Source organism: Salmo trutta, chromosome 23 (genome assembly GCF_901001165.1).
Source record: "Salmo trutta chromosome 23, fSalTru1.1, whole genome shotgun sequence".
Lineage (NCBI taxonomy): Eukaryota > Metazoa > Chordata > Actinopteri > Salmoniformes > Salmonidae > Salmo > Salmo trutta.
In genome coordinates this window covers 32,167,919-32,183,032 of record NC_042979.1, presented here as the reverse complement: position 1 = coordinate 32,183,032, position 15,114 = coordinate 32,167,919, and the positions used below count along the sequence as shown (strand labels likewise).

The 15,114-nt window shown below is 42.9% G+C and overlaps 1 protein-coding gene across 1 annotated transcript in view; it reads right to left on the bottom strand.

Annotated features, from left to right (window-relative positions):
- LOC115159796 (laminin subunit gamma-3) overlaps positions 1-15,114 on the bottom strand; it is a 203,617-nt gene that overhangs the window by 8,808 nt on the left and 179,695 nt on the right. Inside the window, exons 19-24 of the mRNA XM_029709853.1 lie at positions 13,940-14,193; positions 12,374-12,450; positions 11,780-11,914; positions 5,789-6,038; positions 5,504-5,647; positions 2,872-2,974 (exon numbers count right to left, since the gene is read on the bottom strand). Of these exons, the coding sequence (XP_029565713.1) occupies positions 2,872-2,974; positions 5,504-5,647; positions 5,789-6,038; positions 11,780-11,914; positions 12,374-12,450; positions 13,940-14,193 (963 nt within the window). The remainder of the gene's footprint in view (positions 1-2,871; positions 2,975-5,503; positions 5,648-5,788; positions 6,039-11,779; positions 11,915-12,373; positions 12,451-13,939; positions 14,194-15,114) is intronic.

Genomic DNA, 15,114 nt, shown 5'->3' with positions numbered 1-15,114 from the left:
ACCAACGATAACCTTGAAGGATCTGCAAAGCTCCGCAGCGGAGATTGGAGTATCTGTCCATAGGACCACTTTAAGCCGTACACTCCACAGAGCTGGGCTTAGGGTAGAGTGGCCAGAAAAAAAGCCATTGCTTAAAGAAGATAATAAGCAAACGCGTTTGTTGTTCGCCAAAAGGCATATGGAAGAAGGGACTCTGGTCAGATGAGACAAAAATGTTGCTTTTTGGCCATCAAGGAAAATGCAATGTCTGGCGCAAACCCAACACCTCAACTTTACCCCAAGAACACCATCCCCACAGTGAAGCATGGTGGTGGCAGCATCATGCTGTGGGGATGTTTTTCATCGGCAGGGACTGGGAATCTGGTCAGAATTGAAGGAATGATGGATGGCGCTAAATACAGGGAAATTCTTGAGGGAAACCTGTTTCAGTCTTCCAGAGATTTGAGATTGGGAAGGAGGTTCACCTTCCAGCAGGACAATGACCCTAAGCATACTGCTAAAGCAACAGTCGAGTGGTTTAAGGGGAAACATTTAAATGTCTTGGAATGGCCTAGTCAAAGCCCAGACCTCAATCCAATTGAGAATCTGTGGCATGAATAATTTTTGGCTTATTTCTTGTTTGTTTCACAATAAAACATATTTTGGAATTCAGGTTGTGTGAATCAAAAGATACAACCCCCCCAAAAATCTATTTTAATTCCAGGTTGTAAGGCAACAAAATAGGAAAAATGCCAAGGGGGGTGAATACTTCGCAAGCCACTGTATGGCAGCGATTACAGCCTCAAGTCTTTTTGGGTATGATGCTACAAGCTTGGCACACCTGTATTTTGGGAGTTTCTCCCATTCTTCTCTAGATATCCCCTCAAGCTCTATGAGTTTGGATGGGGAGCGTCGCTGCACAGCTATTTTCAGGTCTCTCCAGAGATGTTAGATCGGGTTCAAGTCCGGGCTCTGGATTGGCCACTCAAGGACATTCAGAGAATTGTCCCGAAGCCACTCCTGCGTTGTCTTGGCTGTGTGCTTAGGGTCATTGTCCTGTTGGAAGGTGAACCTTCACCACAGCCTGAGGTCTTGAGTGCTCCGTTCATCTTTCCCTTGATCCTGAGTAGTCTCCCAGTTCCTGATGCTAAAATTCATCCCCACAGCATGATGTTACCACCACCATGCTTCACCGTAGGGACGGTGCCAGGTTTCCTCCAGACGTGACGCTTGGCGTTCAAGCCAAAGACTATAATCTTGGTTTCATCAGACCAGAGCATTTTGTTTCTCTTGATCTGAGAGTCCTTTAGGTGCCTTTTAGCAAACTCCAAGTGGAGTTTGCCAAAAGTCACCACCCTGACTGAGGCCCTTTTTCCCCGATTGCTCAGTTTGGCCAGGCGGCCAGCTCTTGGAAAAGTCTTGGTGGTTCCAAACTTCTTCCATTTAAGAATGATGGAGGCCACTGTGTTCTTGGGGACCTTCAATGCTGCAGACATTTTTTGGTACCCTTCCCCAGATCTGTGCCTCGACACAATCCTGTCTTGGAACTCTACGGACAATTCCTTCGACCTCATGGCTTGGTTTTTGCTCTGACATGCACTGTCAACTGTGAGACCTTATATAGACAGATGTGTGCCTTTCCAAATCATGTCCATTCTATTGAATTTAGCACAGGTGGCCTTCAATCAAGTTTTAGAAACATCTCAGGGATGATTCATGGAAACAGGATGCACCTGAGCTACATTTCAAGGGTCTGAATACTTATGTAAATAAGATATTTCTGTTTTCTATTTTTTATTTTGCAAAATATTCTAAAAACCTGTTTTCACTTTGCCTTTATGGGGTATTGTGTGTAGATTGTGTGTAGATTTATTTGTGTACTTGTATGACATTTTACTGCATTGTTAAGAGTCAGTAACATAAGCATTTTGCTGCACGCGTTAAAACATCTGCTAAACTGTTTTGAAAGTCAATTTGTTTTGAAATCACATTGTTGTTTTTAGCTGTACAGATTATGTATTTTGGATGTTTCCAGTGTATTGTGAATGCTTTCTGACAATGTGATGACTTTTTTTGCACAAAACAATTACAAAAAGTAAACTTGAGTTAAATGATTAAATCTGAGATCTTTACTTTTAACATGTTAAATATAATAAAGAAGGAGACAGAACGCTGGCTTCTCTGTTCTTTTTGATGAATTTCTTCCAATGGTCACTGACCAACGTATGAAGAAGAGAGGCATGCACCTGCAGCAGTAACACTCCAAATGGTTTGCTCAGAAATAAGAAATCATTCTTTTAAAAACACTTTCATTATTATACTCAGGTAGGCTAAGTTACCTTTTTACAGAATTTCATATGTGGAAACTCTACAACATGTGAAAATATGGTTTCATATGTAAAACATAGGCTCAACATGTGAAACAACTATTTAATTTGTGAAAATTCAATTTCACATGTGAAAATGAGATTTTGACAATTGAAGCTGCAAATTTGACGTGCTTTTATTTGTAAGGGTTTCTATTCAGACTACCCTGATGAGATTTCCAACAACAAATATGACGTGACACTTTTTATTTATTTTTATTAACAGTGAATATATTGTTGAAATGAACTGGAGGCTGTGAAACTCAGAGTGCATTTGAGGCTTTGTTATTATTTCCCACAATCACAGCTGCTCTTCTTCCCCTCACAAAATGACAAGCGGAGCTTAACAGGGAGAAACAAATGGTTACATTTGTGTTACATTTGTTTTTCTAAGCATTTTGATATTTTGATTAGAATAACTCCGTGGGCTGATATTGCAGTGATGGTAATATGAAAACTAAGCAAAAAGTCTGAAATGTAAAACAACAGAAAAAGAAACAGAAATAGAACATGCTGCAAACATCACCTTCCAATTCTCTCCGCAGGGCGATGGCCTCTGACTCCATTTCTTTCCCTGTCACCACCGATGACAGGGCCAGGACCTTTGACCCCTGGGCATGAGCTGTCAGCTGCAGAGGGAGGTACCAGGGATAGAGAGAGAGTAGGGAGTGAACCTCACAGAACCTCAAGAGTTACACATCAGACAGCACAGCATCCTGACTATGGGGTCACTGACTGATTTGACGCAGAAGCATCTACCATCTACTGTAGTTCTAATAAAACAATTGAAATAAAACAATTTTCAAAAGAAAAGCACATTTTTTGGTCCATTAAAATAACATCAAACTGATCACAAATACAGTGTAGACATTGTTGTTGTAAATGACTATTGTAGGTGGAAACGGCAAATTTTTTATGGAATATCTACATAGGCGTACAGAGGCCCATTATCAGCAACCCTCACTCCTGTGTTCCAATGGCATGTTGTGTTAGCTAATCCAAGTTTATCATTTTAAAAGGCTAATTGATCATTAGAAAACCATTTTGCAATTATGATAGCACAGCTGAAAACTGTTGTCCTGATTAAATATGTTTTTGAGTGAGAATTCAGACGACTTTCGAGTAGTTAGACATGTATAAAAGCAACAGATACCATTAATACGAAGGAGCTAGAAGCGTCTTATATGGTGAGCTACCGAGTGGCTAGGACAGGCAAGACCCGTACTATTGTGGAGGACTTAATTCTTCCTGCTGCCGCGGATATGGCTGGGACAATGCTGGGGGAAAAGGCCAAAAAAACTAAACAGACAATCGCTTCATCAAACAACACTGTTTCACGGCGCATCAGTGACATGGCTGGAGATGTTTTGAAACAATTACTGCTTCGCATACAAGCCAGTGAATTCTATGCATTACAGCTAGATGAGTCAACAGACGTGGCGGGCCTGGCACAGCTCCTGGTATATGTCCGTTACGTTTATGGGGGGTCAATTAAGGAAGACACACTCTTCTGCAAACCACTGGAAACCAGGACAACAGGAGATTATATTTTTAAAGTACTGGACAGTTTTGTGACATCAAATGGACTTTGGTGGTCAAGATGTGTTGGTATCTGTACTGATGCTGCAAAAGCCATGACAGGGAGACATAGTGGAGTGGTAACGCGTGTGCAAGCAGTTACTCCCGACGACACTTGGGTACACTGCAGCATCCACCGAGAGGCTCTTGCTACCAAGGGAATGTCTGTCAGCTTGAAAGACGTTTTGGACATTACATTTGAAATGGTTAACTTTGTTAAAGCAAGGCCCCTGAACTCTTGTGTATTTTCTGCACTATGCAATGATATGGGCAGCGACCCTGTAACACTTTTACAACATACAGAAGTGCGCTGGTTATCAAGGGGCAAAGTATTGACACGTTTTTTTGAACTGAGAGACGAGCTTAAAGTTTTCTTTACTGACCATAATTTTCACTTGTCTGACCGCTTGCATGATGATGAGTTTCTCACACGACTGGTCTAACTGGGTGATGTTTTTTCTCGCCTGAATAATCTAAATCTAGGATTACAGGGACTCTCCGCAACTATATTCAATGTGCGGGACAAAATTGAGGCTATGATTAAGAAGGTGGAGCTCTTCTCTGTCTGCATTAACAAGGACAACACACAGGTCTTTCCATCATTGTATGATTTTTTGTGTGCAAATTAACTCAAGCTTACGGACAATGTCAAATGTGATATAGCGAAGCACCTGAATGAGTTGGGTCCGCAATTACGCAGGTACTTTCCCGAAACGGATGACTCAAACAACTGGATTCGTTATCCCTTTCATGCCCTGCTTCCAGTCCACTTACCGATATCTGAACAAGAGAGCCTCATCGAAATTGCAACAAGCGGTTCTGTGAAAATTTAATTTAATCAGAAGCCACTGCCAGATTTCTGGATTGGGCTACGCTCAGAGTATCCTGCCTTGTCAAATCGCGCTGTTAAGACACTGATGCCCTTTGCAATCACATAACTATGTGAGAGTGGATTCTCGGCCCTCGCTAGCATGAAAACTAAAGACATATGTGTGTGGAATATGTGTGGAAAATTATTTAAGACTGAGACTCTCTCCCATACAACCCAACATTGCAGAGTTACGTGCATCCTTTCAAGCAGACCCTTCTCATTAATCTGTGGTGAGTTATTCACAATTTTCGTTGAGCAAATAAGGTTTTAAATGTAAGATGGTTATATGAAGAGCAAAATAATTTATCATTATTATATTATTATTTGTGCACTGGTCCTATAAGAGCTCTTTGTCACTTCCCACGAGCCGGGTTGTGACAAAAACTCACACTCATTCTTATGTTAAATAAATGTATCGTATAGTGTGTGTGTGGCAGGCTTACAATGATGGCCAAAAACAACATTTGAGAGTGTGCTGACCCTGGTGCTAGAGGGGGTACACAGCTGGAGGTTGAACGTTTGAAGGGGTATGGCACTATAAAAGTTTGGGAACCATTGCTCTACAGGATATTGAACTGTATGTGGATTGTGTGTACATTCTATTGTCTATTTTTGTCAGTATATACTGTTTATTGCTGTCAGCACCATTTCACCAGGTCATATTCCTGGTACATGTAAATGTCTAGTGTGCAGATAAAACCCCCTCTACCTTGTAAATATCCTTTACAGCAGCCATGTTGTTGTGAGCGGTCTGTATGCGAGGCTCCATCTCCTCTCTGATCTTATTGACCAGCTCCTCTTTAGACTGGACATTAAACGCAAGCTCAGCTGTCCTGTTGCTTAACTCAACATCCTGAGGAAAGGGGCGAACAGCTGTTATTCATTAATTCAGACATTAAGTCAGTAATTCAGTCAGTCAGTCAGTCAGTCAGTCAGTCCGTCGACTTGAGAGTACAATGAGTTCTTATTACCCCTGACCCCGGTAGCCACTGACCTCTGATTGATTGGCAGCTGGTGCGAGGCTGGGGTCTGATTGGTTGTAACCCTGTGTTGGTCTGAGATCTGATTGGTTGGTTCCTGATGTGGATTTGGGCCTCCTCTGGGACAGCTCCAATAGGGAGGAGGTGAGGTTACCTAGGGAAACCAAGACATCAGCAGACTTCTCCTCCAGAGACAGTTCATTGGCTAGAGTTCTATTCACTTGGGCAGTCAGATTTTCCTTTATCTGCTGCATGTCTGCCAGTCTGAGAGAGAGAGAGAGAGAGAGAGAGAGAGAGAGAGAGAGAGAGAGAGAGGGGAGGGTGTTAGATCATTCAATGTTTTGATTCTTGACACATGCTCACATACACAAACACACACAAATCAATCATCAATTAATCAAATGTATGTCACAAAGTGCTATATTGAAACCCAGCCTAAAACCCCAAACAGCAAGCAATGCAGATGTAGAAGCACGGTGGCTAGGAAAAACTCCCTAGAAAGGCAGGAACCTAGGAAGAAACCTAGAGAGGAACCAGGCTCTGAGGGGTGGCCACACCTCCTCCCACACACACCCTCCTTCACACACCCTCCCACACACACCCTTCCACCCATGCACCCACCAAATTGCTCTGAAAGATTACGATTAAATCCCCAGAAGCAAGCAGACTAGTGCTGGTATGAGGGTAATCAATTTCTTGGCTCCTGCCTGCTCCCATCGTGGCGTGGCGTGGCCACCAGAGGTTTTTGTATGGTTCCGTTGAGCTTTGGGGGTAATCCTCAGCACAATCTCATGCCAGGAGATGCTGCTCCCTCCATGCTGCTCCCTCCATGAAAGCAGCCCCAGAAAGCAATTATCTTAAAGAGGAGGCAAGAGAGCTGTTCCCCTGTGGCTAAATGTCTTATTTTCATAACTACAGTGTAGCCTAAGGACCAGACTCTTTAGCTAACATTCCACTCCTTGCCACTTCTTGTCATTGCAAAAGAGACTGGCTTTCTGCAATCTTCAAATATGAACATTCTATCATTAATGAGCCTGAGGAGATCAGAGGATTTGATCCTGATTTGATAACCCTCACAGCTATCATCCAATCACAATGTTTATGCAAATTAGACTGGTAGTATATTTTCCTAACTTAATTCATGAATTTGATTGGTAACATTCTATCATTGGGCATTCTGATGTAATACATTTAATTGTAAACATAAACATTGGGCGTGGGGAGAACAGAGGATTCCCATTTATTGCATTTTTAACACCAGCCCATATGATCACATCACACCAGAGAAGCTCTCGCCATTCAAACTTCCCCTCCAGTTCATTGTGAACACTGTAGCCTATTTTATATCCAGCAATCAAGCCTATTTTATATCCAGCAATCAAGAGCAAGGTGCTATATACAGTACCAGTCAAAAGTTTGGACACACCTACTCATTCAAGTGTTTTTCTTTTTTTTAAACTATTTTCTACAATGTAAAATAATAGTGAAGATATCAAAACTATGAAATAACATATATGGAATCACGTAGTAACCAAAAAAGTGTAAAACAAATTAAAATATATTTGAGATTCAAAGTAGCCACATTGCTGACAGCTTTGCACACTCTTGACATTCTCTCAACCAGCTTCATGAGGTAGTCACCTGGAATGCATTTCAATTAACAGGTGAGCCTTGTTACAAGTTCATTTGTGGAATTTATTTCCTTCTTAATGCGTTTGAGCCAATCAGTTGTGTTGCGACAAGGTAGGGGTGGTATACAGAATATAGCCGTATTTGGTAAAAGTCAAAGTCCATATTATGGCAAGAACAGCTGAAATAAGCAAAGAGAAATGACAGTCCATCATTACTTTAATACAAGGTCAGTCAATTCGGAAGATTCCAAGAACTTTGAAAGTTCCTTCAAGTGCAATTGCAAAAAACATCCAAACTTTTGACTGGTACTGTATACATATACAGAAGACAGAGTTAAAAGTTAGAAGTTGAAGTTAGAAGTTGATTCATATGCTAGTTTATTAATCCATCATTCGTATGGTAGTCTTCAGTGCATTTGGAAGGTATCCAGACCCCTTGACTTTTTCCACAATTTGTTACGTTAAAGCCTTATTGTAAATTTGATAAAATATTTTTTTCCTTCATCAATCTACACACAATACCCCATAATGACAAAGCAAAAACAGGTTTTTAGAAATTTTTGCAAATGTATGATTTGGACATGATTTGTTAAGGCACACACCTGTATATATAAGATCCCACAGTTGACAGTGTATGTCAGAGCAAAAACCAAGCCATGAGGTCGAAGGAATTGTCCGTAGAGCTCCGAGACAGGATTGTGTCGAGGCACAGATCTGTGGAAGGGTACCAAAAAATGTCTGCAGCATTGAAGGTCCCGAAGAACACAGTGGCCCCCATCGTTCTTAATTGGAAGAAGTTTGGAACCATCAAGACTTTTCCTAGAGCTGGCCGCCCGGCAAACTGATGAATTGGGGAGAAGGGCCTCAGTCAGGGAGGTGACCAATAACCAGATGGTCACTCTGGCAGAGCTCCAGAGTTCCTCTGTGGAATTGGGAGAACCTTCCAGAAGGACAACCATCTCTGTAGCACTCCACCAATCAGGCCTTTATGGTAGAGTGGCCAGAAGAAAGACACTCCTCAGTAAAATGCACGACAGCCCGCTTGAAGTTTGCCATGAGGCACCTAAAGGACTGACCATGAGAAACAATATTCTCTTGTCTGATGTTACCAAGATTAAACTCTTTGGCCTGAATGCCAAGCATCACGTCTGGAGGAAACCTGGTACCATCGCTACGGTGAAGCATGGTGGTGGCAGCATCATGCTGTGGGGATGTTTTTTAGTGGCTGGGACTGGGAGACTACTCAGGATAGAGGGAAAGATGAACGGAGCAAAGTACAGAGAGATCCTTAATGAAAACCTGCTCCAGAGTGCACAGGACCTCAGACTGGGACGAAGGTTCACCTTCCAACAGGACAATGACCCTAAGTACACAGCCAAGACAATGCAGGAGTGGCTTTGGGACAATTCTCTGAATGTCCTTGAGTGGCCCAGCCAGAGCCCAGACTTGAACCCGATCGAACATCTCTGGAGAGACCTCTGTTTTCGCTTTGTCATTATGGGGTATTGTGTGTAGATTGATGACGAACAAGGGGTCTGAATAATTTCCGAATGCACTGTATTGGGCCTTCTACAGTAAATTTAGGCGACAACCACCTGTGCTATGCGAGAACATTTTGTGCCAGTGAATTGAAGTTGAACATCGTCTAATGTATCCGTTGAATTAAATGTGCAATACAAAAGTGTAGTGCTTAGGCCTATTTTATTAAAGAAACCCTGGCTGTTCACATACTCAATAGATCGCAAAGCAGGGAATCCCCATTCCACATTGAGCTAATTTTTGGAAATGGCAAGTTCACTTTTTCCTCCATAAATGCACATTAAGTGCAAGTACGCTTCCCAGGATGGGGGGCCTTTTATTAGGAGGGACGTCTACCGTGGATAACTAAAATAATGATAAACACTTCCTCAATTTAAATATTAGACCTATGGGGATACCTATAGCCTACATTTGGCAGACCAGTACTAATGATCATTGTAGTCTTTTATCGTCTAGATGTTGAAATATCTTCATGGCTAGAATAAAAACCACCAGACTCATTTGAATGAAAAAAATAATAATTAAATGGGGCAGTTTAGAAAAATGAATCCAGTGCAAATCTTCCTCTGGAATAAGGCACATGCTGGGATAATCATGACATAACCAACGTCTCTAATAATACTATAGCTGTCTTTCTATCCCACCTTCAAACCTTCCTTGACAATTAATTTTATAGTCAACTAATGTTAGGCGCTAGGCTATGCTAAAATGTAGCCTAGACATTCTTTCTGATCGACTACAGCCAGGAAAATGAGCCTAGTTTTTCTTTATACGTTTTTAGGAAAGGAAAAATGTGATTTGTGTGTGTCTGAGGTGTGCTGGTGACTTTGATTGATGAGTCTTTTTAGGGTGTGTGTGTGTGTGTGTGTGTGTGTGTGTGTGTGTGTGTGTGTGTGTGTGTGTGTGTGTGTGTGTGTGTGTGTGTGTGTGTGTGTGTCTGTGTCTGTGTCTGTGTCTGTGTCTGTGTCTGTGTGAGTTTGCTAATTCTCTCCATGTCCATTCAGAAATGTTGTCATGCAAAATATGAATGTTGTTTCCAACTCCCAATCAGCAACTGCCGTAAATCCGTCTGCATATTGAACGTTGAGATTGCTGAAAGGCCAGCCTCTTTGGCAATGACAAGGGGTGGCAAGGAGTGGAATGTTAGCTAAAGAGACTGGTACCCAGGCTAACTCCAGTGTGCTCTAAACAGCTGCTATAAAGAGCAGGATTCATGACCTTGTTTTGTGGGGCACCACTACAGCTAACACCACACCTGGGTCCTATTTGGGAGAAATATACCGAGGAGAATAGGAGAGGAGCAACAACATTGTGTAAATGAAGTACTGTGTTGAGATATTGCTTCAAGGGACATGTCTGTTTTTATCCATGCAGGTTAAAAGGCTTTTTTGCACCTCATGTGGAGCCTTTAAAATGATGTTGTGTTGGAGGAATGGTGCGGCAAGAAAGAGAGAGAGAGAGAGAGAGAGAAAGAGGGGCCGTGTGTGTATCTGTGTGTGTACTGTGTAGGTTTGTATGTATGTTTAGATTAGAGATTAGAGAGTTTAATAGTCACATGTATAGGGTTACAGATGTATTACAGGGTACAGTGTAATTCTTGAGCTCTGAGCTCCAAAAATGCAGGACATATTAACAACTTTGGCAATGATACATTTCCATTGTGGTGGAAGCAGGGGGGAGCAGCAGGGGGGCGGCAGAAGGGAGACAGTGGGAGCAGGTTGCTGACTAGTGGTGGTTATTCAGCAGTCTGATGGTCTGGGGGTAGAAGCTATTGGCCAGTCTTACAGTTTTTGCCATGATGCTCCTGTACTGCCTGCGTCTGAGTGATGGAAGCAGGGAGAACACGACATGGCTTGGGTGGCTGGGGTCCCTGATGATATTCTTGGCCTTCCTGTGACACCTGGTATTGTAAGTGTCCTGGAAGGCAGACAGTGTGCACCCAATGGTGCGTTCGGCTGAGTGTACCACCCTCTGTAGCACCTTGTGGTCCGCGGCAGTGGAGATGCCATACCAGGCTGTGATGCAGTCCGTCAGTATGCTCTCGATGGTACTCCTGTAGAACGCTGTGAGGGCCCTCGGGGACAGGGCAGATTTCTTCAGCATCCTGAGATTGAAGAGTCGCTGTTGTGGCTTCTTCACCACAGTGTCCGTGTGGTTTGACCATTTCAGCTCCTACCACGTGAAGTGGTCCCACGCTGTCAGAGTGCCTACCTCTTCCTGTAGGCCATCTCGTTTTTGTTGGTAATCAGGCCTACTGCTGTTGTGTCGTCAGCAAACTTGATGATGGAGTTGGAACTGGGTGCGGCCACGCAGTCGTGGGTATACAGGGAGTACAGGAGGGGACTGAGTACGAACCCTAGAGGGGCCCTCGTGTTGAGAATCAGTGTCGAGGAGGTAATGTTGCCTATCTTCACCCCCTGGAGGTGTCCCGTCAGGAAGTCCAGGACCCAGTTGCATAGGGAGGAGTTCAGTCCCAGGGCTGTTAGCTTTGTGGTGAGCTTAGAGGGCACTATGTTATTGAAGGCCGAGCTGTAGTCAATGAACAGCATCCTCACGTATGTATTCCTTTTGTCCAGGTGGGTGAGGGCAGTGTTCAGTTCATTGTCGATTGCGTCGTCTGTGGATCTGTCAGGTTGGTAGGTGAATTGGAGAGGGTCGAGTGTGTCGGTGAGGAAGGAGGTGATATGGTCTTTGACTAGCCTCTTGAAGCACTTCATGATGTGTGTCTGTGCCTGTGTGTGTGTGTGTTCCTGTATGCCTGCATACGTGTGTGCTTCCACATGCCTGCATACGTGTGTGTATGTGTGTGTGTGTGTGATATGTGTAGTTACTCACTGCTCCGTGAGGTTGCTGATGTATTCCTTTGTAGAGTTGTCCTCCAGTAGGTCCATCAGTAGAGAGTAGGTCTGGTTGGAGGCCATGAAAGCCTTGGTAGCTATAGACTCTATACGACCAGACATCTCTGTGTGGCTGACAGATAGAGAGAAAAACAGATAGGGTATTCCATATATGGGCCTGACAACCACACCTGGGTTCAAATAGTATTTGTTTGACTTCAGCTTGGTTGATCTTGTCTGCCGCAATGGAACTGAATAGAACCAAAAATGCAAGCCCAAACCCTGCCCATCTGGCACTCCAGGCAGGTTTGATGAAACACTTTCAATTATTTGACAAAAAAACAACTGGTCTGCTGAGGAGAAGTCAAATGGATTCCAGCTATTGAGTCAATCTCTCCATTTCCTCTCACTAGACCTAATGTATTACTTCTGCATAATAACGTTTTGTATTGTGGTCATTGATTGAGGGTGTCTGTGGCAGGCCAGCCATTGTGCGACTGACAGATGGAAGAGGCAGGGCCTACATTAGGGGAGATGACCTTTGTTTGCCATAATTGGCCACTTAAAAGTCTATTGAACTCCACTGACTTACCTTTTCATAAGGACCTCTGATTGATTCACTGCTAAGTTCCATCGGTTGGGCACCGGTGGCACCTCGAAAGGAATGACCTTTGGAAAAGCATAGAAAAAATGGACGAACTGAAAGCGTGCAGAGGTGGCAGGCTAGCAGACAAAGAAAACTGTCTGAGGACAAGGTGCTACACGTGCTCTGGATGGGACGTGACGTCAGTTGATTTTAAACCTGAATCGTGACCATGCACAGTTATCAGCTAACCTTACATGACCCCAGGACCAGTGTTAAACTCACAGAAAGTAGACTGACTCAATAAAGTCATTTCAGGAAGTCATACTGAAGGCTCCAACTACAGCACATATTCAATCACTAACTTAGACAGAGTCAATGTTTCCATTTACAAGTCCTAGTGCATAAATGTTGACTATTTCACTGTGTGACATTTATTTTGAGAAAGTGCTAATAAAAGAGAGGAAAGTGAATCACAGTATATGACACGCAAAGATGTTCTCTTCCTATTTCAGAGCCGTTCTGCTTGTTAATGTGGAATTGCATTGCTCTGGCTCCAGGCTTGCGCGCGCACACACACACACACACACACACACACACACACACACACACACCGCCAAAACAAGCGCTCTCATTTCCCCAAAACCACATAACATGGCAGCCATATTCATAATAGATTCCAAGCTGCTGCTAGTGAGCATGGAGCGACTGGGAAAAGCTTGAGCTGTGGGTGCAGAACAAATTGTTCATTTAATTTGAGCGTCAGTCAGAGAAACTGTGTGCTCTCTCTCTGCTCTCTCTCTATGGTAGGGATATGGAGCTTCAGATCAATACATTACACCTCTACTGAATTATCAGTATCCTTCCCAGGATAAAAAATGCCAAAATACTTGAAATGGACAAATGACTATCGACCTCGTCAGCATTTATTGTGTAAACTCTACTGTATACGTGTGAACTCTACTATATACATGTGAGCTCTACTGTATACATGTGAGCTCTGCTGTATACATGTGAGCTCTGCTGTATACATGAATGTATGATACTGCTTATTATAATAAGATAAACTATAGTTATGACTGCTTCAAATGACTCAACAGCAGTCATTGATGTGTCAGAGACAGTGGCTGTGTCCCAATAAAATCCCCTTTCTACTGAAATGTGCACACGTTCACTACTTCCCACAAACACAATAGCCTTGGATTGATGGAGGCATGGAGTCATTTACTTTCAAATCAGTGAAGGGAAGTGAAGAAGTGCACACTTTGGGAGGAAGGCGAAATACAGATGTAGGATCTTAATTTGACCATCCTGTTTCAGGATTTAATAATTGTAGTGTATTTGAGGTTTAAAAAGAGTTCTGAAGTTTTTAATTTCTACTTTGAAATTTCAGACATAATTTTCCCTTACGAAAAATGTATCAACCCCTACAAAAATGTTGATTAATTAAAATAATTATAATTCACATTTCCTGTTGCTGTATGATTATTTTCTGGCTGTAGCAAACTGGCTCAAATTAAGATCCGACATCTGTAATTAGGACATAGCCAAAGTGAGAGTAAATGTCCCACTGACCATGTTGTCCAGGTCCAGTGTTGCCTGCTTCAGCTGTGTCTGAGCACTTCTGACCACGGATACAGCGTCAGCAAGGGTACTACACAATGTTCTCCGCCCGTCCTCCTTCCCCTCCTCCTTTTTCTCCTCCTCCTGCTCTTCCTCCATGCTGGCACTACAGTTCATAGCTGGGGTAACATTGTGCAGCTGGGCTGAGAGAGTGTGTGTAGACGTCTCCATGAGAGCAAACTGTTTAACCAAGGCTTCCTTTGCCTCTGCAGAGAAACAGAAAAACACTGATGTGATAGAAAAACACACAGCATGGATCGTTAAATGGATCCTTTTGATTCCATTTCAATGTTATTGTTATTTAGGACACAAGTACTGCCAACCCCTTTATAGTAGGACTTTGTAGTGGAACTGTTGCATTTGATTTTCTTTTCTTATATATATATATATATATATATATATATATATATATATATATATATATATATATATATATTTGTTTACCTTTATTTAACTAGGCAAGTCAGTAAAGAACAAATTCTTATGTACAATGACGGCCTACATATGATCATGGATTGCATGTGGTCAGTCGTCAATTCTCAGACCGAATTCACCGTTTGTGCTAAAAATGCTCTCTGTGTGTCCGGGTGCCTTTGGTTATTGTTGTAGCTTTATTGTTCAGTTGTTTATTGCAGTGTGCCTCGCTGGTGTGACCTTCTGGCTCTGTCTGTGAGAGGAGGGTGTTTACGGCATCCTCTGTGGGATGTTATCCTGCATGTGTGTGTTTGTGTCTGTCTCTCTCTCGCTCTCGCTCTCTCTCTCTCTCTCTCTCTCTCGCTCTCTCTCTCTCAGTGTGTGTGTGTGTGTGTGTGTGTGTGTGTGTGTGTGTGTGTGTGTGTGTGTGTGTGTGTGTGTGCGTGCGTGCGTGCGTGCGTGTGTGCGTGTGTGTGTGTGTATGTACAGTACCAGTCAAAAGTTTGGACACACCTACTCATTCAAGGGTTTTTCTTAATTTTTACTATATTGAAGGAGTTCCCACATATGCTGAGCACTTGTTGGCTGCTTTTCCTTCACTCTGCGGTCCAACTCATCCCAAACCATCTCAATTGGGTTGAGATTGGTGGATTGTGGAGGCCAGGTCATCTGATGCAGCACTTCATCACTCTCCTTATTGGTCAAATAGCCTT